This window comes from Geotrypetes seraphini, chromosome 5, assembly GCF_902459505.1.
Source record: "Geotrypetes seraphini chromosome 5, aGeoSer1.1, whole genome shotgun sequence".
NCBI lineage: Eukaryota > Metazoa > Chordata > Amphibia > Gymnophiona > Dermophiidae > Geotrypetes > Geotrypetes seraphini.
This window is the reverse complement of record NC_047088.1, coordinates 251,994,680-252,021,178: the sequence shown is the minus strand read 5'-3', so window position 1 is coordinate 252,021,178 and position 26,499 is coordinate 251,994,680. Positions and strand designations below refer to the sequence as shown.

The following is a 26,499-nucleotide window of genomic DNA, read 5'->3' as shown; positions in this document are numbered from 1 at the left end:
TGTGATGAAATCAGTTAGCTTAGCAGGGTTTAAAAAAGGTTTGGGTAATTTCTTAAAAGAGAAGTCCATAGGCCATTATTGAGATGGCTTGGGGAAATCCACTGCTTATTCCTAGGATAAGCAGCATAGAATCTGTTTTACTACTTGGGATCTAGCTAGGTACTTGGGACCTGGGTTGGCCACTGTTGGAAACAGGATACTGGGCATGATGGACCTTCAATTCTTATGTTCTTGTGTGAGCCAAGTATAGGACAATCGAGCCATTGTGACATCACTGATGAGTTTGGCTCTTAGGCATTGGTAGAATGAGGCATTATGACATCACAGTCTCAGCTCTGGAATGTTGCTACTCTTTGGGTTTCTGCCAGGTACTTGGGACCTGGGTTGGCCACTGTTGGAAACAGGATACTGGGCTTGATGGACTTTCGGTCTGTTCCTGTATGGCAATTCTTATGTTCTTAATAGTGGCATTAAACTATAAGAATAGCCATATTAGGCCAGACCAATGGTCCATCAAACCCAGTATTCTGCTTCTAACAGTGGCCAACCCAGGTCACAAGTACCCTAAAAACCCAATAATAGCAACATTCTACACTACCGAGCCCAGAGCAAGCAGGGGCTTTCCCCATGTCTATTTCAATAGCAGATTATGGACTTTCCTTCCAGCAACTTGCCCAAACCAAACTTTAAAATCATAAGTGTCTGAGGCTTGTGCGGTTAAGACAAAGTTTACAGGAATGTGGCAGACACAGGGAGAGCCACAAAACTCGCAGGGACAGGATGGGGAAAAATTTGTACCCTTGCCATTCTCTACTTGCCATCTAAAACTGGGCAGCATGGAGCAGTGCTTTTCAATATCCTCCTGAAGGCACACCAAGGAGATTACCTTGCATATGCATGAAACAGATTTGCACGCAATGGATCTCCATTACAGTGTTCCCCCCCCCTCCTCTTCCTGTAGTAAAGTCAGGCTACACCAATCAGGAGCTGCGTAGCCCAACTTTACTACAGGAAGAGGTGGTCAGAGCAGACCGCGAGTGATTTTCTTCACCCACCGGTGCTCCTGCTGCCCTCTCCTGCCTCTCCAGCTGCCTTCCCTTGCCTTTTGACAGGCGAAAACCCGCATTCAGGGTGCTGAGGCTGTAGTTTTAGCCAATGTGCCACTCTAGCAATCAAAATGTAGGAAAAGTGAGCCAAGTATATAACAATAAAGCCATTGTGACATCATTGATGAGGTTGGCTCTTAGGCATTGGTGGAACGAGGCATTATGATGTCACAAATCTTTCTTCAGGTATATTAGTGATAGGAAAAGGAACACAGACGGTATAGTACGCCTTAGAAGACCGGACGGAAACTATGCGGTGGCGGATTCCGAAAAAGCCGAAATACTAAATGAATATTTCTGCTCAGTCTTCACCTGTGAGGCACCGGGAAATGGACCACAGTTGAAGGCAAAACATATTGCGGAAGACCCGTTTCAGAATTTTGAGTTCACACCTGAAGACGTTTACAACGAGCTGACAAGGCTCAAGGAGAACAAGGCCATGGGACCGGACAATTTACACCCAAGAGTGCTTAGAGAATTGAGAGATGTTCTGGCGGAACCGTTGGCCGTGCTCTTCAATCTCTCACTAAGCACGGGGAAAGTTCCGTTGGACTGGAAAACAGCCAACGTCGTTCCTCTGCCTAAAAAGGGTTGCAAGGCTGAGGCTGCGAACTATAGACCGGTGAGTCTCACTTCAATAGTGTGCAAACTCATGGAAACACTAATTAAGCTTAAATTAGATACGATCTTGAACGAGGGGAATCTCCGGGACCCCAGTCAACATGGATTCACCAAGGGTAGGTCCTGCCAGTTCAATCTTATCAGTTTCTTTGACTGGGTAACAAGAAGGCTGGACTCGGGAGAGTCCTTAGACGTCGTATACCTTGACTTCAGCAAGGCTTTTGATAGCGTCCCACACCGCAGACTGCTGAACAAGATTAAATCGATGGGGTTAGGAGTAACACTAACTGCATGGATTAAAGATTGGCTAAGTGGCAGACTTCAGAGGGTGATGATTAACGGTACCCTCTCTAAAACGTCGGAAGTGACCAGCGGAGTGCCGCAGGGCTCAGTCCTGGGTCCACTCCTCTTCAACATATTCATTAGGGATTTGACTCAAGGGCTTCAAGGTAAGCTAACCTTATTCGCTGATGACGCCAAACTATGCAATATCGTAAACGGCTACAATCTACAGGATACTATGGAACAGGACCTCCGAACTTTAGAAAGTTGGTCCTCTATCTGGCAGCTGGGCTTCAACGCCAAGAAATGCAAGGTCATGCATCTCGGAAATGGAAATCCATGCAGAACTTACACCTTGAATGGCAAAACTTTGACCAAGACTATGGCAGAACGAGACTTGGGAGTGATCATCAGTGCAGACATGAAGACTGCCACTCAAGTGGAGAAGGCTTCATCTAAGGCACGGCAAATGATGGGTTGTATCAAGAGAAGTTTCGTCAACAGGAAGCCTGAGGTCATGATGCCATTGTACAGAGCCATGGTGAGACCTCATCTGGAATACTGTGTGCAATTCTGGAGGCCACATTACCGTAAAGATGTGCTCAGAGTTGAGTCGGTTCAGCGGATGGCCACCAGGATGGTCTCGGGGCTAAAGGGTCTCTCGTACGAAGAAAGACTGAACAAATTGCAGCTCTATATTCTCGAGGAGCGTAGGGAGAGGGGAGACATGATTGAGACATTTAAGTACATCACGGGACGGGTCGAGGTGGAAGATGATATCTTTCTTCTCAAAGGACCTTCGAACACAAGAGGACATCCGCTCAAACTCAGGGGAGGGAAGTTTCGTGGAGACGTCAGGAAGTACTTCTTCACGGAACGAGTGATAGAGCATTGGAACAAGCTTCCAGTACAAGTGATCGAGGCCCGCAGTATCCCAGACTTCAAGAATAAATGGGATACCTCTGTGGGATCACTGCGAGGGTCATACCAATGAATAGGGTCGCTAGGATATAGACATATAGACTTAATAGAGCAGGTCAGTAGAGTAGCTGTATGATCTGACTTAAGGGGGCCAGTAGACTTAAAAGGGTGGGTCAATGGTGTGGGCAGACTTGATGGGCTGTAGCCCTTATCTGCCGTCATCTTCTATGTTTCTACAATACCAGCTCTGGTTATCAGAGGCTGAAGCTTTTCACACCCTTCCAGCAATTTTGGTAAACAGCAACACAAACTAAGAAGAGACAGGGACAGATGACTGAAGCAGCCAGAGAAAGAACACAAAAAGGGTGCTTTCAAGACTACATTCCCCACATTTCCAAAGTCACTTCCCCCCACCCACCTACCATCACCATCAATCCATAAACACCATACAAGACCACAACCCCCCAAACCCAGACAACTGCATCCTTCACGTACGCCTCTACTCACCTGGAACCTACATATCCTCAGAAAAGAGTAGGGTTGGCCAACGGAAGAAGCCCCACGATAAAACAGCCAATGAAAAGAGTAGGATTGCTAATTGGCTGTTTCATGGGGTGTCTTCCGTTAGTATATTTGGTGTGTTTCCATTTGATGAATTTGATTGTACCTACACATCCTCATACATACCATTCTTACATACATCTACCCACCCATCACCCTACTCTCCCACACCCCCACCACACACACAAATCCTGAAACTACAAACTCTTACACTCTCAAACTCATGTTCTTCCCAACCCACCCCACACATAGTACATTCACCCCCATAAACATCCAAACCCTCCGAGTTCCCCAAACACCTCAATCACTACCACTCCCAACCGGCTCTTCTACAATCTATACTGGAAGCATTCTTGAAGCCTCTGCCTCTTCAAGCTGTCAAAAGAGGAAAACCACAAAAAGACCAAAAATAGATCATACAATTCATGTGGTATAACCTTCAAACGCATTTCTTTTCCTCTATCCCCTTTCCACTTCTTTTTCATGCAAAATAAATTTTAAAAAAAGACTATGTTCATGCACACACTTAGTGTAGTTAATGGTCCATGAAGTACATTTTCACTGTGCCCCCTCCCTCATTTGCATCATCAACTCCTTTAGCTGCTCTGCTATAGGCACATGAAGAAAGCAATCCACATGGTTAATATGTAACTGAAGTATTTAATTGCACTCTCCTGATGGCTGAGCTAGCAAAGGCAAATCTCTGCCTAAAGTTGCCTGGAAGCACTTTTGCAACAATTAAAAAGTTGAGGGCCTTAGATTTAATCTGGGTAAAACGGCAAGGAGACTTTTGGGAGACGAAACGTCCACTTAAAACTGTAGGATGCATTTCAAAGTTTGTGATCTGCTTCATTTGTCTTTTGCAATGCAAGTTTTGGGGCCATTTTTACAGGCTATTTAAACTAACTTCCCCTAGGGGCTCATGATCCATGAAACTGCAGGTCACCTCAACCACCTGTGAGGCTCCTCCAAACTTAAGGCCAGTCTGCATAATGGGCACAATAGCCCAGTAAATGCTAGAATCTCAAAGAAGCAGAAGAAAACTGCTGATCCAAATAAAGCAAGCTGAAAAGCGCATACTTTTGTGCGTCAGCCAAGAGGAGAATAAAATGGACCTTCCTTGCACCCTGTGTGACCTTGTTTTTTATACAGCACTCGGTACAGCCCTGGAATACGTCACATTAGCCAAAAAAAATGCAGCCAAACCTGACAAACAAAATAGCAGCTCTTCATGGCCACCCACTAGGACAGTGTTTCCCGATTCTGATCTGGAGTCCTCCCTTGCCAGTCAGTTTTTCAGGATATCCATAAGGAATATGTATGAAAGAGATTTGCATATAATGGAGGCAGTGTATGCAAATCAATTTTACATGCATATTCATTGTGGATATCCTGAAAATCTGACTGATAAGGGAGTACTCCGGGACCAACTGGGAAAACTGAACCAGAACATAAGAAATGCCTTCACCGGATCAGACCGAGGTCCATCAAGTCCGGCGCTCCGCTCACGCGGCGGCCCATTTAGGTTCTCTATTATGAAAACCTGAAATTACCGTATCCCTCAATATGATTTGCAAGAAGGTGTGTATCCAACTTGTGCTTGAAACACCGAAGAGTAGTCTCCGCCACAACATCCACAGGAAGAGAATTCCAAGCGCCCACCACTCGTTGTGAGAAACAGAACTTCCTGGCATTCATCCTGAACCTGCTGCCACCCAGTTTCAGGCTGTGACCTCTTGTCCGTGTCACATCTGAAAATGTTAGTAATGCTGCTTCTTGATCTATTTCATCCAATCCTTTTAATATTTTAAAAGTCTCTATCAAATTGCCTCTCAAGTCTTCTCCTCTCGAGTGTGAACAGTCCCAGTTTCCTGAGGCGTTCTTCATAGCTCAAATTTTTCATTCCTTTGACTAGTTTCGTGGCTCGCCTTTGCACCTTCTCCAACATAGTTATGGCTGCTTGTTGCAGGTTTCTGTGTCTCGCTGCGAGATCCAGAAACCTGCAACAAGCAGAATTCCAGCTGCGGAAACCCTGAGAGAGTATTTACAAGCTGCTTTCCAAATGTGATGATGGAAAATGGAAACATGATGGCTTATAAAGGCCAAATGGCCCATCCAGTCTACCCATTCACAGTAACCATTATCTCTTCCTCTGTCTAAGAGATCCCACGTGCCTATGCTACATTTTCTTGATTCAGACAGTCTTGTCTCTACCACCTCTTCCAGGCGACTGTTCCATGCATCTACCACCCTTTCTGTAAAAATGTATTTCCTTAGATTACTCCTGAGCCTATCACCTCTTAACTGCATCCTATGCTCTCTCATTTCAGAGCTTCCTTTCAAATGAAAGACATCTCGTAGGTATTTAAACGTCTTATCATATCTCCCCTCTCCCCCCTTTCCTCCAAAGTATACAGATTGAGATCTTTAAGTCTGTCCCCATACGCCTTATGATGAAGACCACGCACCATTTTAGTAGCCTTCCTCTGGACCTACTCCATCCTTTTTATATTTTTTTTGAAGGTGCGGCCTCTAGAATTGTACACAATATTCTAAATGAGGTCTCACCAAAGTCTTATACAGGGACCTCAATATCTCCTTTTTCCTACTGCCTGTGCACCCTAGCATCCTTCTAACTTTCGCCGTCACCTTTTCAACCTGTTTGGCCACCTTAAGATCATCAAATACAATCACACCCAAGTCCCGCTCTTCTGTCGTGCACATAAGCTCTTTACTCCCTAATCTGTACTATCCCCTCGGGTTTTTGCAGCCCAAATGCATGACCTTGCATTTCTTAGTATTAAATTTTAGCTGCCAAATTTCAGACCATTCCTCAAGCTTCGCCAGGTCTTTCTTTATGTTATTCACACCATCCGGGATTGTCTACTCTATTGCAGCTTTTGGTGTCATCCACAAAAAGACAAATCTTACCCGACAGCCTTTCAGCCTTATATCTCTTATAAAAATGTTAAAAACAAGCCCAAGAACAGAACCTTGAGGGACACCACTGGTAAAATCCCATTCCTCAGATCAATCTCCATTGACCACTACCCTCTGTTGCCTTCCACTCAACCAATCTGAGGAGCTGCAAAGCTAATGGAGGAACCTACCCACTCTAAATATTCCCCTCACAAATCAAATTTTCTTTGGCATATTTTAATGTCTACAATCCTATTTGTCATATAAAACTGGATTAGAAGCTCTTGAGTGGCAGGAGTGAGTAACACACTGCATAGGGCAGGATGATCCCTTTGGTAGGCCATAGATAAACAAGTGATGTTGCCACCCCCGCCATCCCCACTCCCCAATTGTAATATAAATGTATGTATTTTAAAACTTCTATAAATACAACCCTGTATGGTTCTAACCCCAAAAGAATAAATTGCCCGAGTTTGTCTGTTAAGCCCCTTCCCATCCCTTGTTTAAAAGCAGACTGAAAACCCAACTTTTTGATATAGCTTTCAATCCTTAACTCTACACCTCTACCCTGCAACCCAGCCAGCTGATCAATTGTTCCCTTAGCTGTATCCATGACATCCTGTTTGTCTGTCTTGCCTGTTTAGATTGTAAGCTCTTTCGAGCAGGGACTGTCTTCTTACTCTTTGTGACTCTGTGCAGCGCTGCATACGTCTGGTAGCGCTATAGAAATAATTCATAGTAGTCGTAGTGAAAACCCAGCAAAGTAGGAAGCAGCATGGAAGAAGCACTGCTCGCTGGCTCCTCCTATCAGCTGGAGGACAATGCACAGGGCGGTGGGCAAGAATAGACAGTCCTACATGAGCGGGAGTGGTTTTGGTTACACTCCAATCCCCACCATCATATACTTTCTGTCAGCAGCTGAGATAAGATTACAAATTTGCTTTGAGAGTCACTGAATTAGAAGTCCTCTTCCAAATAAGTGGGCCTTGGATTAAGGCATAGGTGAGCTAGGCTTGTGCCTTAATCCTACCTTGATTACACAGGCTGAGCTGCAGTTTAGAAGAGTCTTGCAGCTAGCTGAGGAGACCTGCAGTTTCATGGATCATGAGCCCCTAGGGCAGTAGTCTCAAACTCGCGGCCCATAGGCCACATGCGGCCTGCCAGGTACTATTTTGAGGCCCTCGGTATTATAAAGAATGATTCTTTATGGAAAACTTGTGCCTTAAGTACCTGGTGGTCGCTGCAACCTCACACAAGTGCTTTCCTGCATCTGTGCGCGATTGTGAGGTGGGAGTCCAATTGCGTGCAGTGAGGCGGGCAACGTTCCAGAACGTAAGGTAACCATTGGAGGCAGTGCGGCGTGTGCGTGTGTCTGGTGCTGGAGGAGGTGAGAGCTGAAGGTGGTTGTGGATACGACCGCCGGACACTTAAGGCACAAGTTTTCCATAAAATAGTTGGTCCAAAATCTTATCTCTTGCAGTTGATACTTTGATAGTTTTTCACTTTCTATATGTTGCACTGCTTTCAGCTGTGTATAGCTGAAATTATCAGAAGCAAGTAATGAATGATTTATAAACTATATGACAACTTTGCATGAGGTAAAACTCATACGGCCTCTTTTACAAAGGCACGCTAGCGTCTGCGCTTCACTAAAAGGCTTCGGGGCTGTTGCCGCGTGGCAGCCACTAGGGCGGCTTTGTAAAAGAGGCCATATGAGTTTTACCTCATGCAAAGTTGTCATTTCTTTAATAAAATATTAACTATTTTATCTGCGACCCTCCAAGTACCTACAAATCCAAAATGTGGCCCTGCAAAGGGTTTGAGTTTGAGACCGCTGCCCTAGAGAAATTAGTTTAAATAACCTGGCAAATGCTTTCACTGCAAAAAGCAAGGGAAGCGTAGAACAACACTGAAAATGCCCTCAAAAGTGCTCCAGGAACGGATGGCCTATGTCTGCAAAACAGAACTATAACTATTCATTTGGAGATCTTACCTCTGTGCTCACCACTACATGGATCCCCGTTGGTCCTTGCCTGTAGATCTGATTTATTTGTTGCGGTGAAATTGTGTACAAGTTTGCTATTTTCTCTATTAGCTCCAGACTGGTCAGCTCCTCCAAGAAGATCGCATGGTATACTGCAATAAATTTTAAATATAATACTTTAATGGTTGCAACCAAAATTTAATCTGAAACGCTTCTGCAGGCCTGGTGCACATCCTGGTCGGAGTTCAACAAAAAAAAAAAAAAAAAAAAGGTCTCGCCCACAATCAATCCCCAATCAATATAGTGATAAGGACAAAACAATTAACTCAACTCGTGCATCAGTCAAGGCGTCTATTATCTGTACTTTTTCAAGATTTCAATTCAGTCCCAAAAATATTTTTCTTAACAATGGTGATCATCAACTAACTTAGTGGGTTTATCATAGTGCACATAATACTCACACTGGTTACCAGTCTAGAAACATAGAAATAGACGGCAGATAAGGGCCAAGGCACATCCAGTCTGCCCACTCCAATGACCCTCCCCTACCTTTCTCTGTGAAGAGATCCCACGTGACGATCCCATTTTGTCTTAAAATCAGGCACGCTGCTGGCCTCAACCACCTGAAGTGGAAGACTATTCCAGCGATCAACCACTCTCTCGGTGAAAAAGTACTTCCTGGTGTCACCGTGCAGCTTCCCGCCCCTGATTTTCCACGGATGCCCTCTTGTATGTTCTGGATTTTAAGAAACCTTCAAACCATGAGTATACTTTATCTGTCTCTCACAGAACAACTTATAAGATTCTCCTCCTAGTTTTCAAAATTAGGACCTCCCATCTCCCCGCCTTCCTAGACAAATATCTAACCCCTCATACCCCTGCTAGGGCCCTTAGATCTACTAATCAGGACTTAACTGACAGCCCCCTCAATTAAGGACTTATACTATTCTAGAAATACTATATTTTCCATTGTCGCGCCCTCGCTTTGGAACACAATGCCACCTCACCTCCGTGCTGAAAACTCCCTAAACAAGTTTAACACACACCTTAAAACATTTCTATTCAAAGACGCCTTTCTAAAGTCCAACTGAGAACCCGGAAGAAGAAAAACAAAAACTAATAAACAGAGAAACGCTTTTAAGAAGCGACATTCCCCTCTCCCTTTTGTTTTACCCTTCCCTTCCCTTTCTTCCCTTTTGTTTTACCCTTCCTTCCCTTTCTTTCCTTCCTTTTTATTCATTTACATAATATAATTAACAACCTCCCTTTCCCCCTCCCTCGTCACCCAATTATGTCAATTATGTCTTTGTTTTGTCATTAACTTTCCCCATTTTTAAAAAAAAAAATTTTCTTAGCTATTTATGCAATTTTAAATATCTTTAACATTTTTTCTTTTTTAAAAATTTTTATTATTGTAAACCGACCAGATACTTGTGATGGTCGGTATATCAAATTACAAATAAACTTGAAACTTGATCTCTTATAATATATGTTATTTCAGATTTATGATTGGAGCTAAGTCATTCATTACCTAATCCCCCTGTTGACTCACAATGACAGAAAAATGATACAATGAACAAATCACAAAGTTATCAAAGAAGTATAAAAAATGTCTATCTCAAAACTTTTCAAAAAAAAAAAAAAAAATGGCAACACTTATCTTTTGGAGGCTTACGCCAATTTCAGCACTGACAATTTGAACCACTCTGGTTTTGAGATAAGACCTTTTTGATACTGTGTGATTTGTTCTTTGTATCAATTGTATCTTGATTTTAGAAAACAGATAGGCTGATATCTTAATGTATCTTGCTTTTATTCTGTTTTAACTTGCTGTATTTTACCTATATTGTATGCATTTAATCTCGCCTAATCTTTAGATGTATTTTAACTGATGTATTTATCTGTATTGCACGTATTGCCTTGAGTGTTGTGAACCACCTAGAACTTTCGGTATGGCGGTATAGAAAAATAAAATTATTATTATTAATTTGCTGTCATCGGGCTAAGCGCCAATGTACTCAGTGATGATTTTTTGGTGATGGTTTACAAGAACTTAGAATATAGGAAGAGAAGGGAAAAAAAAGGTTTACATGAACTTATATATAGAAGAGAAGAGTAAGGGGGGATAGAATTACATTTTAGTGAAAAGCCAGGCTTTCAGTTGCTTGCGGAATAATTGGAAGTAGCCCAGGTTTCGCAGCGGGGTAGTAAGCTCGTTCCAAAGACCTGTGATTCTGAAGAGAAGGGATTTTCCCAGTTTGCCTGCATAGCGAATACCATGTAGAGAGGGGAAGGATAATTTATACCTTTGAGTGGATCTGGTACAGTCAGGACTTGAGGAGTTATAAGATAGTGGGATTAAGGGAGGAAGGATGCCGTGAATGATCTTAAAAGCCAGGCAGGAGCATTTGAAATGGATTCTGGAAATTACTGGGAGCCAGTGAAGTTTGGCTAGGAGTGGGGAGACATGGTCAGACTTGCATTTTGCAAAGATCAACTTGGCTGCAGTATTCTGGATTATTCCACTTATAGCTGAGATGGCATTGTTGGGAGTAGGAGTGGAAGGGTTAACATCCTCTCAAACTAAACTTATGGATTTGGCATTTATAGCTGCTCGATCGGCACTGGCTCAGCATTGGCGTACCTCAAATATACCCACAATCAGAGATATGAGAGATCGATTGGGTACAGTCTGTGCAAAGGATAGACTATGTTAAATGTTAAATAAATGTATGTATGCAATGTAATTACATTACATTAGTGATTTCTATTCCGCTTGTGCCTTGCGGTTCTAAGTGGATTACAAATTAGTAGTCTGGATATTTCCAGGAGCGTTACAATACAAAGAAGCATGTATATATAGACTATCTGCCCTATTATCAAATCAATGGACGAAACTTAGAGATATTTGGGAGAGGTATATTGAAATGGAAAAAGAAGCTTTTTTGAAAGATTTGAATTGTATATTATTCTATCCTAATGAATTGGAAACCAGGGTCTCCTGAGAGAGAGGGAGGGGGTAGATGGGAATGAGAGTGTTTTAATTGTTGGGGGTGATAAGATGTGCTAATTTAGAAGTTTATTTTGAATGTATTTCATTTTTTGTATGGAGATTATTATAAAAATTATTAAGATAAGAGTTTTTTTTAAAAAAGGATTTGAACACTGCCAGGGACGGAGCACGACGTATTGATTCAGGCAGCCTGTTCCAGGCATACGGTGCTGCAAGAAAGAAGAGATGGAGTCTGGAGTTGGCAGTGGAAGAGAAGGGTACAGATAAGAGGGGCTTGCCTGATGAGCGGAGATCACGAGGGAGGGGGGAGCCTAGGGGGAGATGAGCGAGGAGAGATATCTGGGAGCTTCAGAGCGAATGCACTGGTAGGTCAGTAAGAGCAGTTTAAACTGTATTCGGAAATGGACGTGAAGCCAATGAAGCGACTGAGGAGAATCATGTAGGCCAGGGTTTTAAAGGCCTACCTTATAAGCACTTAAGTCCTTTAGAGAATTGCGCCTTGCAGCACCCGAGTCCTTCTCCACTCCTAAACACGCCTACTTTGGAGTTGGATGCAGCTAGGCGTCATGCAATAGGCACCTATCTTTCGTAGACTCGCATCTAAGGAAGACAGGCTTGTTAAAGCTCATCGTTTACGCACTTAATTATTTAGGCCCCTCTTGGAGTATTTCCCCCCCCACACACACACACACACAGTGCACAAAGTTGAGAGCCCAATTTATGGAATAAAGTCAGTTGTACGTGCAACTTAATTCAGTAACCATCTGTTAATTGGAGTTTACAATCAATTATGACTTACATTTGTTATTCTCGTAGGTGTTTTAGTTTAGAATGCGAGACCATTTGGAACAGAGGGGGAAGTTCAATGTGTCTAATCTATTAGTTTTGTAAACCGCTTTATACTTAAATATATCAAATACAATAAATACAATACATAAGAACATAAGCAATGCCTCTGCTGGGTCAGACCTGGAGGTCCATCGTGCCCAGCAGTCCGCTCACGCGGCGGCCCAACAAGTCCAGGACCTGTACAGTAATCCTCTATCCCCTTTTCCTTCAGAAAATTGTCCAATCCTTTCTTGAACCCCAGTAACGTACTCTACCCTATTACACTCTCTGGAAGCACATTCCAGGTGTCCACCACATGTTGGGTAAAGAAGAACTTCCTAGCATTTGTTTTGAATCTGTCTCCTTTCAACTTTTCTGAATGCCCTCTTGTTCTTTTATTATTCGAAAGATTGAAGAATCTGTCTCTCTCCACTCTCTCTTTGCCCTTCATGATCTTGTAAGTCTCTTATCGCATCCCCTCTAAGTCTCCTCTTCTTCAGGGAAAAGAGTCCCAGTTTCTTCAATCTCTCAGCGTATGAAAGGTTTTCCATCCCTTTTATCAGACGTGTTGCTCTCCTTTGAACTCTCTCGAGTATCGCCATATCCTACAATTGGCAGCTGCATGCACAACTAACCTTAAGTCACCAATCTAGAAGCAGGAAAATTTTTTGTCACAGCTTCTAGGCGACTTGGCCATAGGAAGGGCATGGTCGGGTCTTGAACAGGTTATTCCAAGACTGGGAGTTATATGTGCGCACCTATACCCAGAAGCATAATGAGGGAAGGAGGCACCTGGAGTGGGCAGCACCCAGCATCACTGTGCCATGTGCTCCTCCCCCACCCCCACTCTCCACATACCTTTTCAAATCTTCACTGGCAGCAAGCAGCATCTCCTACCTGCTGCTCAAGCCGGCCTCAGCTCTCCCTCTGACATCACTTCCTGGTTCCCCGAGCAGGAACTGACATCAGGAGGAGAGCACATGAACACAGTAGGCACACATCAGCAAGCGTGTTATTGCCGGTTCGAGCTGAGCCTCCTCAATGAATATGACACCCCAGTTTAGATTTGGCAATACAGATTCGTCGAAAATGAGCTGCTTGCAGATATGGGACCACATTTTGGCAGCTACTTAATGACTTGTACAACAGTTTTGTATTTGCCAGCAGTTTGGAGTATATGAAGTTAAATTTGCAGATGCTCAAAAAAGAAGTGCTATTATATAGCAGAATTACAGTTTCAGCTCACTGCCATTAATCACAATACATTCTAAGAAGTACAACCTCAATTTCTGTACCTAGCAATGCAAGATCAATATACTGCTGGATAAAGTTTAGTGAATTTTAAAATTTTATTTTAGTATTTACCACTTATAGCCTAAATAGTTTACATTCAGGTACTCAAACATTTTTCCCTATCTATTCTTGTGGGCTCACACTATCTAACTTACCTGGGGCAATGGGGGGATTAAGTGACTTGTCCAGGGTCACAAGGAGCAGCGTGGGTTTGAACCCACAACCTCAGGGTGCTGAGGCTGTAGCTTTAACCACTGCGCCACTCTAGAAATCAAAATGTAGTAAAGTGAGTCAAGTATAGGACAATCAAGCCATTGTGACATCACTGATGAGGTTGGCTCTTATTGGTGGAATGAGGCATTGTGATGTCACAATACCAGCTCTGGTTATCAGAGGCTGAAGCTTGTCACACTATTTATTTATTCAATTTTTCTATACTGTTCTCCAGGGGAGCTCAGAATGGTTTACATGAATTTATTCAGGTACTCAAGCATTGTTCCGTCTGTCCCAGCGGGCTCTTAATCTATCTAATGTATCTGAGGCAACGGGGGATTATGTGACTTGTCCAGGGTCACAAGCAGTAGTGTGGGATTTGAACCCACAACTTCTGGTTGCTAAGGCTGTGATTCTAACCACTGCGCCATACAACACGTGACATGCCTGTGAGCACTCGTCATGATACCTGAACCTGGCAACTTATGTGTACTTCTTCCTGCACCCTGGGGAACTTACCACACATATTGCCATCTGCACTTTCCCGTTTCTGCGACTGATGGGTCCTGTTCTGTTCTGGCTCCTGACAGACGTAGATTATCAGCCTGGGACGCACATGTCTGCAGATCAATTAAACAATAAGCCTGCTTTTATCCCTTGATTAAAGTATATGGAAGAACTATGCAACAGTGAAACCCATCAGCCTCTTTTCCCATCTTCTACACAGCATAACGGTGACGGGTCAAAAGCGCGCAAGGACAAAAGCGCACCGACAACCGAGCGCAGGCAACTGAGCGCAGGGCTTAATTGCGCCGAAGAAAATTCGTATTTTAAAGGGCTCTGACGGGGTGTGGGGGGGGGGAACCCCCCCACTCTACTTAATAGGGATCGCGCTGCATCACGCTGCCATGTTGGGGGGAAAAAGTTAAGTTTCCAGTATAATGAGGGGGGTTACAACCCCCCAAGCCCCTCACAACGCCAGCGCGATCTTTATTAAGTGGGGGGGGGGGTTCCCCCCCACACACCCCGTCAGAGCCCTTTAAAATACGTTTTTTCTTCGGCTTGATGAAGTCCTGCGCTCAGCTGTCCGTGCTTGGTTGTCGGCGCACCTTTGTCCTCGCGCGTTTTAGAATATGAAACCAGCATAACACTTTGCACTGCACCTAAGGTTTTGTAAGACTGCACCTGCCACTGCTGAATAAATACAGTTGCCACCAGCCAGCATAGCATAAACTTCATCTACCACGAAGGTGACAGAAGCTATTCAGCAGCAGTAGCCAAATTCTGCAAGGGTGAACATTCACAATGTCCGGGAGAAAAAAAAAAATCCCCAAACTGGACCCCTGACATTTTGCCAAATAACCCCAAAACGTTCTACTTGCAACTCAAACTTCAGCCGGGAATCCAAAACAGTTCTGAATACTTCATTTTAGGTCGGCGCGCCAGTGCATCGAGCTCACAAATCAGTTCCGCTCTTAGGCCTCCTTTAATGAAGCTGCGTTAGGGCTTTTATCGCCGGCTGCAGCTTTTACCGCGATAAAAAAAAGCCTAATGCGGCTTCACAAAAGGGAGGGGTGTTAATTAATGAAAACCCCAAAATTCATTCAGACAACAGCTCAGTGCGGTCAAAGACTGAGTGTGATAAGGTTGAAGGAGGACACTTTGAACACACATTATGAATTAACTGAGAAAAAAAAATTACATTCGTGCATTTTTCAAAGGTCCCACGAAGGGCTCCTTTTAGAAAGGTGCGTTAAGGCCTTAACGCGCAGAATAGCGCATGCTAAAAAGCAGCACGCGCCAGCCGCTACCGCCTCCTTTTAAGCAGGTGGTAATTTTTCGGCTAGCGTGCGCGCTAATCTTGTGCGTGCGCTAAAAACGCTAGCGCACCTCAGTAAAAGGAGCCCTAAATGTTTGAACAATTGTAAGGGGTCCTGTTTGTTCCAGATACCACGTAATTCCTTCTCCACGATGATCAACCTGGAATCTGGGGGGGTTAGGGATTTTCCTTAGGGAGTAACTGCATAATACCTAAATATTTGCTTCTCAAAGTTTATAAACATAAAAGCTCACTCGTATACCGCAAATACTGTTTAAGTTCTACGCGGTTCGCAGAAATTAGCAATACAAATGAATTAGCAACCAGTATCTAACTTTCAAAAGATTCTGTAAAAAGATGCGTCTTTCAGGCACACCGAAACTGTTGATTCGAATTTGAAAATGTGACTATGCGAGTCAGATCCCTAATCCATGAAGCTGCCTGAAAGGAATTTCTTATATTTACATCCCTTTGCAGAAGGAAACGAGAATGAATGAGATTTCCTAGAATGTTTGGAATTTGTAATAATGAAAGATTCCATAAGATACTCTGGGATTAGACCTGTTAATGCCTTAAAGCAAATACAGCCAAACTTAAATTTAACCCGTGCTTCAACCGGAAGCCAATGCAATTGACGGTAAAGATAGGTGATATGATCATACTTCTTCAAAATCAAAAATTAATCTGACTGCTGCAGTCTGAAGGTTTTTTTAAGCTCCAGCAAGATGAACGATGTTACAATAATCAAGCTGACTTAGACCAATGATTGAACTAATAATCGAAAGGAATTAATATTGAAATGTGCTCTAATAGTTCTTAATTTGAACTCAAATTAGTACTGGAGCCATATTAGTTCTGTCGAAATTTTCCACATGTTTTACCACTGTAGGGAGTAAAATCTACCTTCTTTTCAGTGGTGAAACTTGTTACCCCTTAATTTTAAAGACTGTACTTCTCCCCACTTCCCCCCTCCCCCCCATCCATTTTGGCTGTAGTTGCTTTGGGATTCAGGATCTTGGAGTTTAACTCAGACGTTCTAGTACAGGTCCATTAAAAAAAAAAAAAAATCATGGGATAGTTTAGGGATTGATATCATGGAACCCTGGAACTGTACCATGCAGCTCACTTGAACTTTTTCATGCAACCAAAGCTAGACGATAAAAGACAATATAATCTTACTAACCTCCCCTTTATGGCATTAAAGAGGCGGATTCCATCAGCAGGGCCGCAGACCTGAACAAAATCTTCTTTGGACATTTTCAGTAAGTCAGCACCTATGACAATCAAGGTATTTAAAGAATAATAATAATAACTTTATTTTTGTATACCGCAGTACCAGAATAGTTCAGAGCGGTTTACATGACAAGAGACTGTACATCTACAGTGAAATCTAAAAAGCACAACAAATAACTGCATGCTTCCTGGGGAGGGGGGGATCAAGACTTCATGTAGGAAAAGCCTAGGGTTACCATATGGCTCCAGGAAAAAAAAAAAAAAAAAAAAGAGGACGGATAGCACAATTACTTACCTTAACAGGTGTTATCCAGGGACAGCAGGCAGATTTTCTCACATATGGGTGACGTCAACCACGGAGCCCCGATGCGGACAGCTTCACAAGCAGACTTGCTTGAAGAACTTTTAGAAAGCTAGCTAAGAAGCCAACCAGGGGAGGTGGATGGGTTGCGAGAATATCTGCCTGCTGTCCCAGGATAACACCTGTTATGGTAAGTAACTGTGCTTTATCCCAGGACAAGCAGACAGCATATTCTCAACATATGGGTGAACTCCCGAAAGAGCTGGTGGAGGAAACCACCATTCTAGGATTTAAGGGAAAATTGGACTCGCATCTTCTTGCAGAAGACGTTGAGGGATACGAGTGACCATTGTATTCGCCAGGGTGTGCCTGGCTGAGCCTCCGCGTGTGCGGATCGCCAGACTAGATTGACCCCAGGTCTGACCCGGTGCAGGCATTTCTTATGTTCTTATGTTCTTAACCAGAATGGGATGGTGGGAGTGTTGGCAATTCAGGAGAATAAATTTTGTAATACTGCCTGGCCAAAGTGGCCATCCCGTCTGGAAAAAGAATCCAGACAATGAGAGGTGAAGGTATGAACCAAGGACCAAGTAGCAGCTTTGCAGATTTCCTCAGTAGGAGTAGATCTAAGGAAAGCTACAGATGCCGCCATGGCTCTAACTTTATGGGCTGTGACTTGACCCTCTAGATGCAGTCCAGCCTGAGCATAGCAGAAAGAGATGCCAGCAGCCAACCAGTTGGCGATGGTTCTCTTGGAAACTGGATGTTCCAACTTGTTTGGATCGAAGGATACAAAAAGTTGAGAAGATCTGTGAGGCTTAGTCCTTTGTAAGTAGAAAGTCAAAGCACATTTGCAGTCCAGAGTATGAAGAGCTGTTCGTCTCCAAGGTGAGAATGAGGCTTTGGAAAAAAACACTGGAAGAACAATGGATTGATTGAGATTAAATTATGAAACAACTTTTGGTAAGAATTTAGGATGAGTATGGAGGACCACTTTGTTGTGATGGAATACTGTGAAAGGTGGGTCCGCTACTAAAGCTTTAGTTCACTGACTCTGCGAGCAGACGTGACAGCAATGAAGAAGACCACTTTCCAAGTCAGATATTTCAGATGAGCCGAAGACATTGGTTCAAATGGAGGCTTCATCAACTAAGCAAGAACCACATTGAGATCCTAAACTACCGGAGGTGGTTTGAGAGGTAGCTTGACATTGAAAAGTCCTTTCATAAATCTGGAAACCACAGGATGAGCAGAAAGAGGTTTCCCCTCTAGTAGCTGATGAAAAGCAGCAATTGCACTTAGATGGACTCTAATGGATGTTAATTTGAGGCTTGATTGAGATAAATAAAAAGGTAATCCAGAACTGAAGACAAGGAGGTAGATTGAGGCTCCTTGTGATGAAGAGTGCACCAAGCAGAAAACCGAGTCCATTTCTGGTTGTAACATTGCCTGGTGGTAGGTTTTCTGGAAGCCTCTAAAATGTCTACTACAGATTGAGAAAACTGTAGGTGGGCAGTTACATTGAAACATACCAAGCTGTCAGGTGCAGAGACTGCAGGTTGAGATGAACGAGAGACCCCTGACTTTGTGTAAGCAGAGATGGAAAAACTGGTAGAAGTAGTGACTCCAGCTGCTGAGTTGAAGTAAAAGAGAGAACCAAGGTTGTCTGGGCCAACGAGGAATTATCATGATGGCATGTTCTTGTTTGAGTTTGACGAATGTCTTGAGAATCAGAGGGAATGCAGGAAATGCATACAGAAACTTGTTTGTCCATTCCAGGAGAAAGGCATCTGCCTCCAGGCGGTGAAGAGAGTATATCCTGCAGCAAAACTGAGGCAGTTTGTTGTTGTGGGGAGACGCAAAGAGATCTACTTGGGGAGTCCCCCGCTGAGAAAAAATGTGATGGAGAGACGACGAATTGAGTGTCCATTCGTTAGGCTGTGGAAGATGACTCAAATTTGTCCACCAGGAAGTTTTTCTCCCCTTGAAAATAGATGGCTTTCAGAAAGATGTTGTGAAAAGTCGCCCAATTCCAAATCTTCTGAGCTTCTTCGTACAGAGGAAGAGATCCTGTTCCTTCCTGCTTGTTGACATAGTACATGGCTACTTGATTGTCTGTACGAATGAGGACTACTTGGTCATGAAGAAGATGCTGAAAAGCTTTGAGAGCATTGAAAATCGCTCTGAGTTCCAACAGATTTATATGACACCAACGATCTGTGCTGGACCAATGCCCTTGAGTACGGAGACCATCAAGATGAGCCCCCAAGCGTAGGTCGAGGAATCTGTCATGAGGACCTTCTGATGAGGGGGCATTTGAAACAGCAAGCCTCTGGAGAGATTGGAAGAGAGCATCCACCAGTGGAGAAACTGTTTAAACGAAGGAGTCAGTGTAATGTGCTGAGAGAGAGGTTCCGAATTATGTGCCCATTGAGAAGCCAGTCTACTGAGGAATTCTGAGGTGAAGTCTGGCAAAAGCAGTCACGTGAACTGTAGAGGCCATGTGACCTAATAGAACCATCATGTGCCTCGCTGAGAGTGAAGTGAAGGGCAACACTTTGTGACAAAGTTGAATAAGCGTATCCTTTTGTGTTCAATCTTTTTATTAAGTTTTGTCAGATAATATAAATAACAAAGAACAAATAGAATACACTAAGATGCAGAACTGCATCATCAGCTACAGTATTCAACAGTTATCACAGAATGAAATTAGAAGATGTGAACTAACACATGTTTACAATAGGAGCCCAAGTCTGCTCAAAACTAGATACATTACCAGATTTCTCTGCAGCGACTTTTTCAAATTTGGCATAAAGACAGACTAAATTCCACCAGAAATGTACATTTAAAGATGAAGAATCTTTCCAGTTAGACAGAATCGATTTGTGGGCTATCTGAATTAAACAATACAATAAACGAGATTGATATTTATCCAAAACATCAGGTAAAGCATGAGCACCAAATACAATTGCAGCATAAGAATGAGGAGATGTGATAGGTAAATACCCACAGATAATCTTCCAGACTTTAGACCAAAACATATACACTATAGGACAGTGATAGAACATATGAGCAAATGTACCAATCTCCAAGGTGCACGACCAACACTTGTTAGCGTGTTTCGCATCAATGAGTGAAAGCTTATGAGGGGTCCAATATGCTCTATGTAAAAAGAAGAACGATTGCTGTATCATGGAGGAGGATTTAAGGGAGCGTCTCAAGGAACTCCAAATCAGCTTCCAGGTAGGAAGATCAAAGGTGATGTGAGCAGACTCCTCCCACGTCGATCGGAGAGGTATGCATGCCGTAAAATTATGATCTCGGAGAATACGATACCATGATGAAGCTTCTTTCTTTGCACCACAGATCTTGGAACACCAATGGAGTATAGACGGAGATACTGTCGACAGTGGATGGAGTTTCAAAAAGAGTGATAAACAGTGATGAAGCTGTAACCACCGAAAATGATAATTAGCAGGAAGATGATAAGTGGTAGCAAGGCAGGAGAATGACATCAAAGAAGAATTCACCATCACATGTGCAAAAGACCAGATATCCCGCTTGATCCAGGACTTCCACTCTATATATTGACCTTGGATTTTAACCAAGGGATTATTCCACACAGAAGAGAGTAAGGTCGAATTCCATACCACATCAGCACATTCGTCAATTGCACGTAACGCAGTTCCCGTAGATGCCAAAATAACATTGCCATTGATAGTATGATTTGGAGCCATAAAAGAGATATGCCTTAAGCACTGGGTAGAATGCAGAGAGGATTCAAGGGAAAGCCAAGGTGGCGGTGACTCGCTCGGAGATGCTGTTAACCATCTGGAACCTTGGCGAGCAAGAAAGGCTAAATGGTACTCGTACAAGCTCGGAAAATTCACTCCACCATTCTCCTTAGCAGTCTTGAGTTTCTTCAGGGCTATACGAGGAGGTTTACGTTGCCACAGAAAAGCAACCAGTATAGATTCTAATCTAGTGTAGATCTTGGAGTCCAATAAAAAAGGAATCATAGAAAGGATATAATTGAGTTTAGGAGTCAAAATCATCTTGATGGTATCAAGGCGACCCCACCACGATAGCTTAAGAGGCGACCATCTTTCCGTCAAGGAAGTAGCAATCTGGAAGAGCAAGTCAGAATTATATTTCCGGGTATCCTCAAGTGAAGGACCAAATAAGATCCCTAAATATCTTATTTTCTGAGAAGCCGGTCGTAATTGGAGACTTCTGTATGAATCAAGGTCAACCAAGTCATTGAGAGGTAGAATCTCAGTCTTAGAGATATTAAGTTTATATCCTGATACTCTTGAGTATTTTTCCAATAAGAGGAACAGATGAGGCAGTGATGCGGGATCTACATATAACAGTACGTCATCTGCATAAGCGGACAATTTCACATGAAAGTCACCCGTACTGAATCCTTGAATGGAAGATGCAGATCTGATAGCAATAAGTAGAGGCTCCAGTGCAATGTTGAATAGTAGAGGGGATAACGGGCATCCTTGCCTGGTTCCCCGAGTAGGTCGAAAAGGAGTAGAGGTCAAGTCATTGATACGTAAGGTGGTGGTAGGGCACTTGTACAAGACTTGTACCATGTTAATAAATGCAGTCGGAAACCCAAACCATCTCAAGGCAGCAAATACAAAAGGCCACTCTATACGATCGAAGGCCTTTTCTGCATCTAGTGCAACCGCCAGGAGAGGCTTAGACGAAAGTTGAGCTTGGAGTATAATATGAGCGAACAATCTGGTATTGTCTGAAGAGAGACGACCACTCATAAAGCCAGTTTGATCGGGGTGAATAATCGTAGGAAGAACAGATTGCAATCTGATGGCTAAAACTTTTGCAAAGATCTTCGCATCAGTGTTGATCAAGGATAAAGGACGATAATTGGAGACACTCAGTGGATTCTTGTCTTGTTTCAATAAAACAATGATAGTTGCCTCAGTAAACGTGCCACATACTCGTCCCGAATCAATCAAGTAAAGATATAGCTGTAATAATATGGGAAGAAGTAGATCCTGAAAAGCAAGATAAAATTCAGTGGTGAGACCGTCAGGGCCAGGTGCTTTCTTTTTCGCCATGGATAGCAACGCTTCAGAAATATGTGATTGAGACAAAGGAGCAGATAGGATCTCAGATTGACCTTCCAACAGAGTATTGTGAGGCAAGGTGTCCAAAAAAGGATCAATAGCAGAAATATCAGGAGATTCTGACGAGTATAGAGCAGTATAGAAACGATGGAACTGAGCACAGATATCAGTATTGTTGAGCCATATGTTACCAGCATCGTCCTGAATAGCCGGAATCAGAGTTTTTTCCGATTTTATCTTGACGTATTCAGCTAATTGATGGCCGCACTTATTAATATTCGCATAGTAATATGCAGACTTCATAAATACGTCTCTGGCAGCTGAGGAACTGAGTAGTAGATTGTATTCAAATCTCAAATCCCGCAATGATTGTAGGTATACTTGATCATTGGGACAAGATTTATGTAGGTCTTCTGCCTCTCGTAATTTCTGTAGTAGATTAGATTCCCGTTCCATGAGAGTCTTTTTCTTTTTTGCAGAGTAGGAGATTATCAATCCCCTAGCGTATGCTTTGAAGCAATCCCAGGTAGTAGTCCAACTCGTATCTTCGGGTGGGTTGAAGTCAAAAAATTCTTTTATAGCACCCCGCATTGAGGAAACAAAATTATCGTCCGATACTAGACAAGAGTTAAAGCGCCAAGTTCTCTCATTTATTCGCGCACCTAAATCCACAAAAGTCAAGAAGATTGGAGCATGATCAGACACTGAAATTTCTCCAATGGTGGCTGAGTCAACCTTAGCCATCAGATTGAAACTAATCAGAAAAAAATCAATGCGCGAGTATGATGCATGCGGTGCTGAAAAGAAAGTGTAGTCTAAGTCTCCAGAATGTAGAGTTCTCCAAGGATCTCCAAGCTTCAGATGTTCCAATAGCTCTTGTAATTTGAACCATGACCTCGATTTGCGATAAGGGACAGTCGATTTCCTGTCCAGTGAAGGATTCAGAATCAGGTTAAAGTCACCTCCCAAAATATAATGTGGACCACAGGAAGAAGTGATTGTATCAGCAATATCATCAAAAAATGGAGGATGATCCACATTCGGTGCATAGATGTTAACTATGCTAATTGGTAAGTTATTGATAGACACATGAGCAATCAACCATCTACCATCCATATCAGTAATGTGAGAGGTGATTGAGAGGTCAGCTCGTCTTCGTAGAAAGGTAGCCACCCCTCCTTTTTGTGCACTGCAGCAGAAAATAACACCGGGTAAAAACCCTTTAAGGACAGCTTAGAAGATTCATGCAGAGATAGATGGGTCTCTTGAAGCAAAACAATGTCTGGAGTAAAGCTTTCTATATATTTCAGGATCTTAATTTTTTTCACAGGGTTATTGAGACCCTTAACATTAAGAGATAGACATTTTATAGGCATGTGGTGATTGGTAAGAAGTCATTACAAGTATAGTATGAAAAGCAGTAATAACATGAGCACCATTGCAACAGAATTGTATAATTAGAAGCATATATCTGTGATAATAACACAAACAACATAGTACAGTCTGCATCAGTGTAAGGTGTTAGCAAAAAAGCTAACATTATCTAAGGGTAAGTGAGTGGCACTGATAGACCAGCGATCCAACTGCAACAGAGACAAATCAAGGAAGAACAGTTCAAACATCACTATTTATCAGACAGTAATACCTGTCATGACTAACAGTCAACAAAGTGAAACAGCAGGTTATAGCCATATATAAAGGTAGACATTAACCCAGTCATATCTTATCAATAGCAGACGGCTGTACAGATTCCAGAAACTCAGCCAGAGCAGCAGGGTCAGAATAGTCAGTGGTTTTGTTGTTGTAAGTTACTCTCATGCGAGCTGGAAATAAGATACCAAATTTTGCACCAATATCCTTCAGTTTAGGTCTATACGCAAGAAATTGTTTGCGTCTTTTAGCAGACTCTTTCGCTAAATCAGGTACAAAAAGCAGCTTGGATCCTTCAAAGGTAATCGGCCCGTGAAGCTTGGCATGTTGCATGATAAGCATGGTCTGGCTGTGCCGCAACATGGTCACTACGATTGGTCTGGGAAACTTGGTGGATTGGTGGCGCTGATGTGGGACGCGAAAAGCGCTATCAATGTCCAATTTTGTAGCATCGTTTAATTTAAGGATTTGTGGTAACAATGCACCCAAGAACTCAGCGGTATCACAAGCTTCCCTTCCCTCCGCTAGGCCAAGGAGACGAAAGCCGTTTCGTCTGGCTTTATTATCAGCGTCTTCGAGGGCCCTCTCTAGCAGGGTGACACGTGCTGCCTGGCGTCTCAATAGTTTTAGCGATTCGTCGGTAGCAGCCGCTTTAGTTTCAAGAACATCAATACGTGTAAGCGCTTTGGTAAATTCACCGTTAAGGTTACTTAGGTCATCTTTTATATCTGCAATGTCCTGTTTAGTATCAGTTAAGAGCTCGCGTATGCCGCGGAGCTCGGCCAAGATGGCGGATGATTCATCCTCGGTCTTACCGGCACTTTGTTTCTGCGGAGAGGCGGGTTCGGCATTTTTCCGCTTGCTGGGTTTAGTGGCTGACATGTTCGGACTGCCGTATGCGCAAAAAAAATTAAATTCAAAGAAATGAAATTCGATGTTTGATCGAGGCACAAGCACGAGGTCTCCGGAGCTAGTTCGCTAGGCTGCCATACGTGCACGCGCTCACTAGCGCCCCCCGAATAAGCGTATCCTGACGTTGTTGAGGAAGGAATGCTCTGAGTTGCAGTGTCCAGTACCGCTCCAATGAACTGTAGAGTTTGAGAGGATTGTAGCTGGGATTTTGGAAAGTTTACTTCAAACCCCAAACTTTGGAAATAGTCCATTTGGTCGCTACAATAACCCCCTGAAATGTTGAATCTTTGATGAGCCAGTCGTCCAGGTATGGAAAAACCTGAAGATCATGGCTGCGCAAAGCTATTGCTACTACCACGAGGCACTTGGTGAAAATTCTGGGGGATGATGCCAGGCCAAAAGGTAGCACTATATTGAAAATGATGATTTCCCACCCAAAATCTTTGAAACTAGTGAAAGGCTGGATGAACGGGGATGTGAGTGTAAGCCTCTTTGAGATCCAGAGAGCATAGCCAATCATTGTGATCCAGAAGGGGATATAAGGATGCCAGAGATAGCATCCAAAATTTTTCTTTGACAAGAAATTTGTTGAGAGCTCTGAGTCCTAAATAGGTTGAAGATCTCCCGTCTTCTTCAGGACAAGGAAGTAACAGGAGTAAAACCCCTTGCTCTGCTGTTCCAGAGGAACTTCCTCGATGGCCCGGAGCTGAAGCAGAGCTTGAGCTTCCTGAAGAAGAAGGGTGAGCTGCGATGAATTAGGACACTCTCTTGGAGGGAAATCTGGTGGAATCTGAAGGAACTGAAGAGAGTAACCCTCCCTGATTATGGCGAGGACCCAGGGGTCAGATGTAATCAGTTCCCATCATTGATAAAAATGATGGAGACGACCTCCAAGGGGAAGACAGAAGCAGAACGATGGAGGTTATGCTCTGTGTTAGATTGTCAAAAAGGCAGAGTGGACTTGGGTGCAGCTGGAGCCTGAGGTTTACGTTTCCTCTGTTGCTGTTGTTTCTTAGGAGGCGGCCTTGAATAAGGTGCTGACTTCTGAGGATAGTGCCTCTGATAAGATGGAGGAGGCCTATAATTCTTAGCAGCGGAAGGCTTCGGCTTGACTACGGAGGCAAACGATTTCTCATGCTCAGACAAGCGTTTTGTAGCTGCCTCAATAGAGTCATCAAACAACTCATTTCCCTGACATGGGATGTTGGCCAGTCGGTCTTCTAGATTCAGATCCATATCTACAGTGCGGAGCCAGGCTAGATGGCGCATTACCACCGAGAATGCAGTGACTTTAGAGGATATTTCAAACGCATCATATGCAGCCTGAACCATATGCATGTGAAGTTGACCAAGAGTGGGATTTGTGTGTTGAAACTCTGGAAGTCAATGTTGAGGAAGATACTTGAAGAAAGTAGGCATGGCGTGGACCCAATGCTTCAGATAAAAGGTGAAGAGAAAGTTAGTTTAAAATATGATTTGTCATCACCAAATTTTGTTACAACCGACAGCCAAACTTGTCCATGGTTCTTCTCTCGGCCAAGAGGGACAGTGGCATAAGCTTTGGCAGGATTGGTTCTTTTTAAAGAAAATTCCACGAGAAGAGATTGATGTGATAGTTGAGATTTCTCAAATCCCTTACAGTGAACCATTTTATATCGAGATTCCAGCTTTGCTGGCACAGCAGGAATGGAGTATGGTGTTTCAAGATTCCTTTTGAATTTTAAAGAATCCCTAGGAGGATTAG

General features: G+C 43.2%; 1 protein-coding gene across 2 annotated transcripts in view; it reads right to left on the bottom strand.

Moving 5' to 3' along the window:
- The window catches only part of TFCP2L1 (transcription factor CP2 like 1), a 146,088-nt gene that overhangs the window by 15,181 nt on the left and 104,408 nt on the right, over positions 1-26,499 (bottom strand). For both annotated transcript variants that reach the window (XR_004539708.1, XM_033947266.1), the window contains exons 11-13: positions 16,744-16,834; positions 14,261-14,361; positions 8,404-8,546 (exon numbers count right to left, since the gene is read on the bottom strand). Coding sequence is in view for 1 of the 2 variants with exons in the window: in XM_033947266.1 (XP_033803157.1) it covers positions 8,404-8,546; positions 14,261-14,361; positions 16,744-16,834 (335 nt within the window). In the remaining variant the exon portion in view is untranslated. The remainder of the gene's footprint in view (positions 1-8,403; positions 8,547-14,260; positions 14,362-16,743; positions 16,835-26,499) is intronic.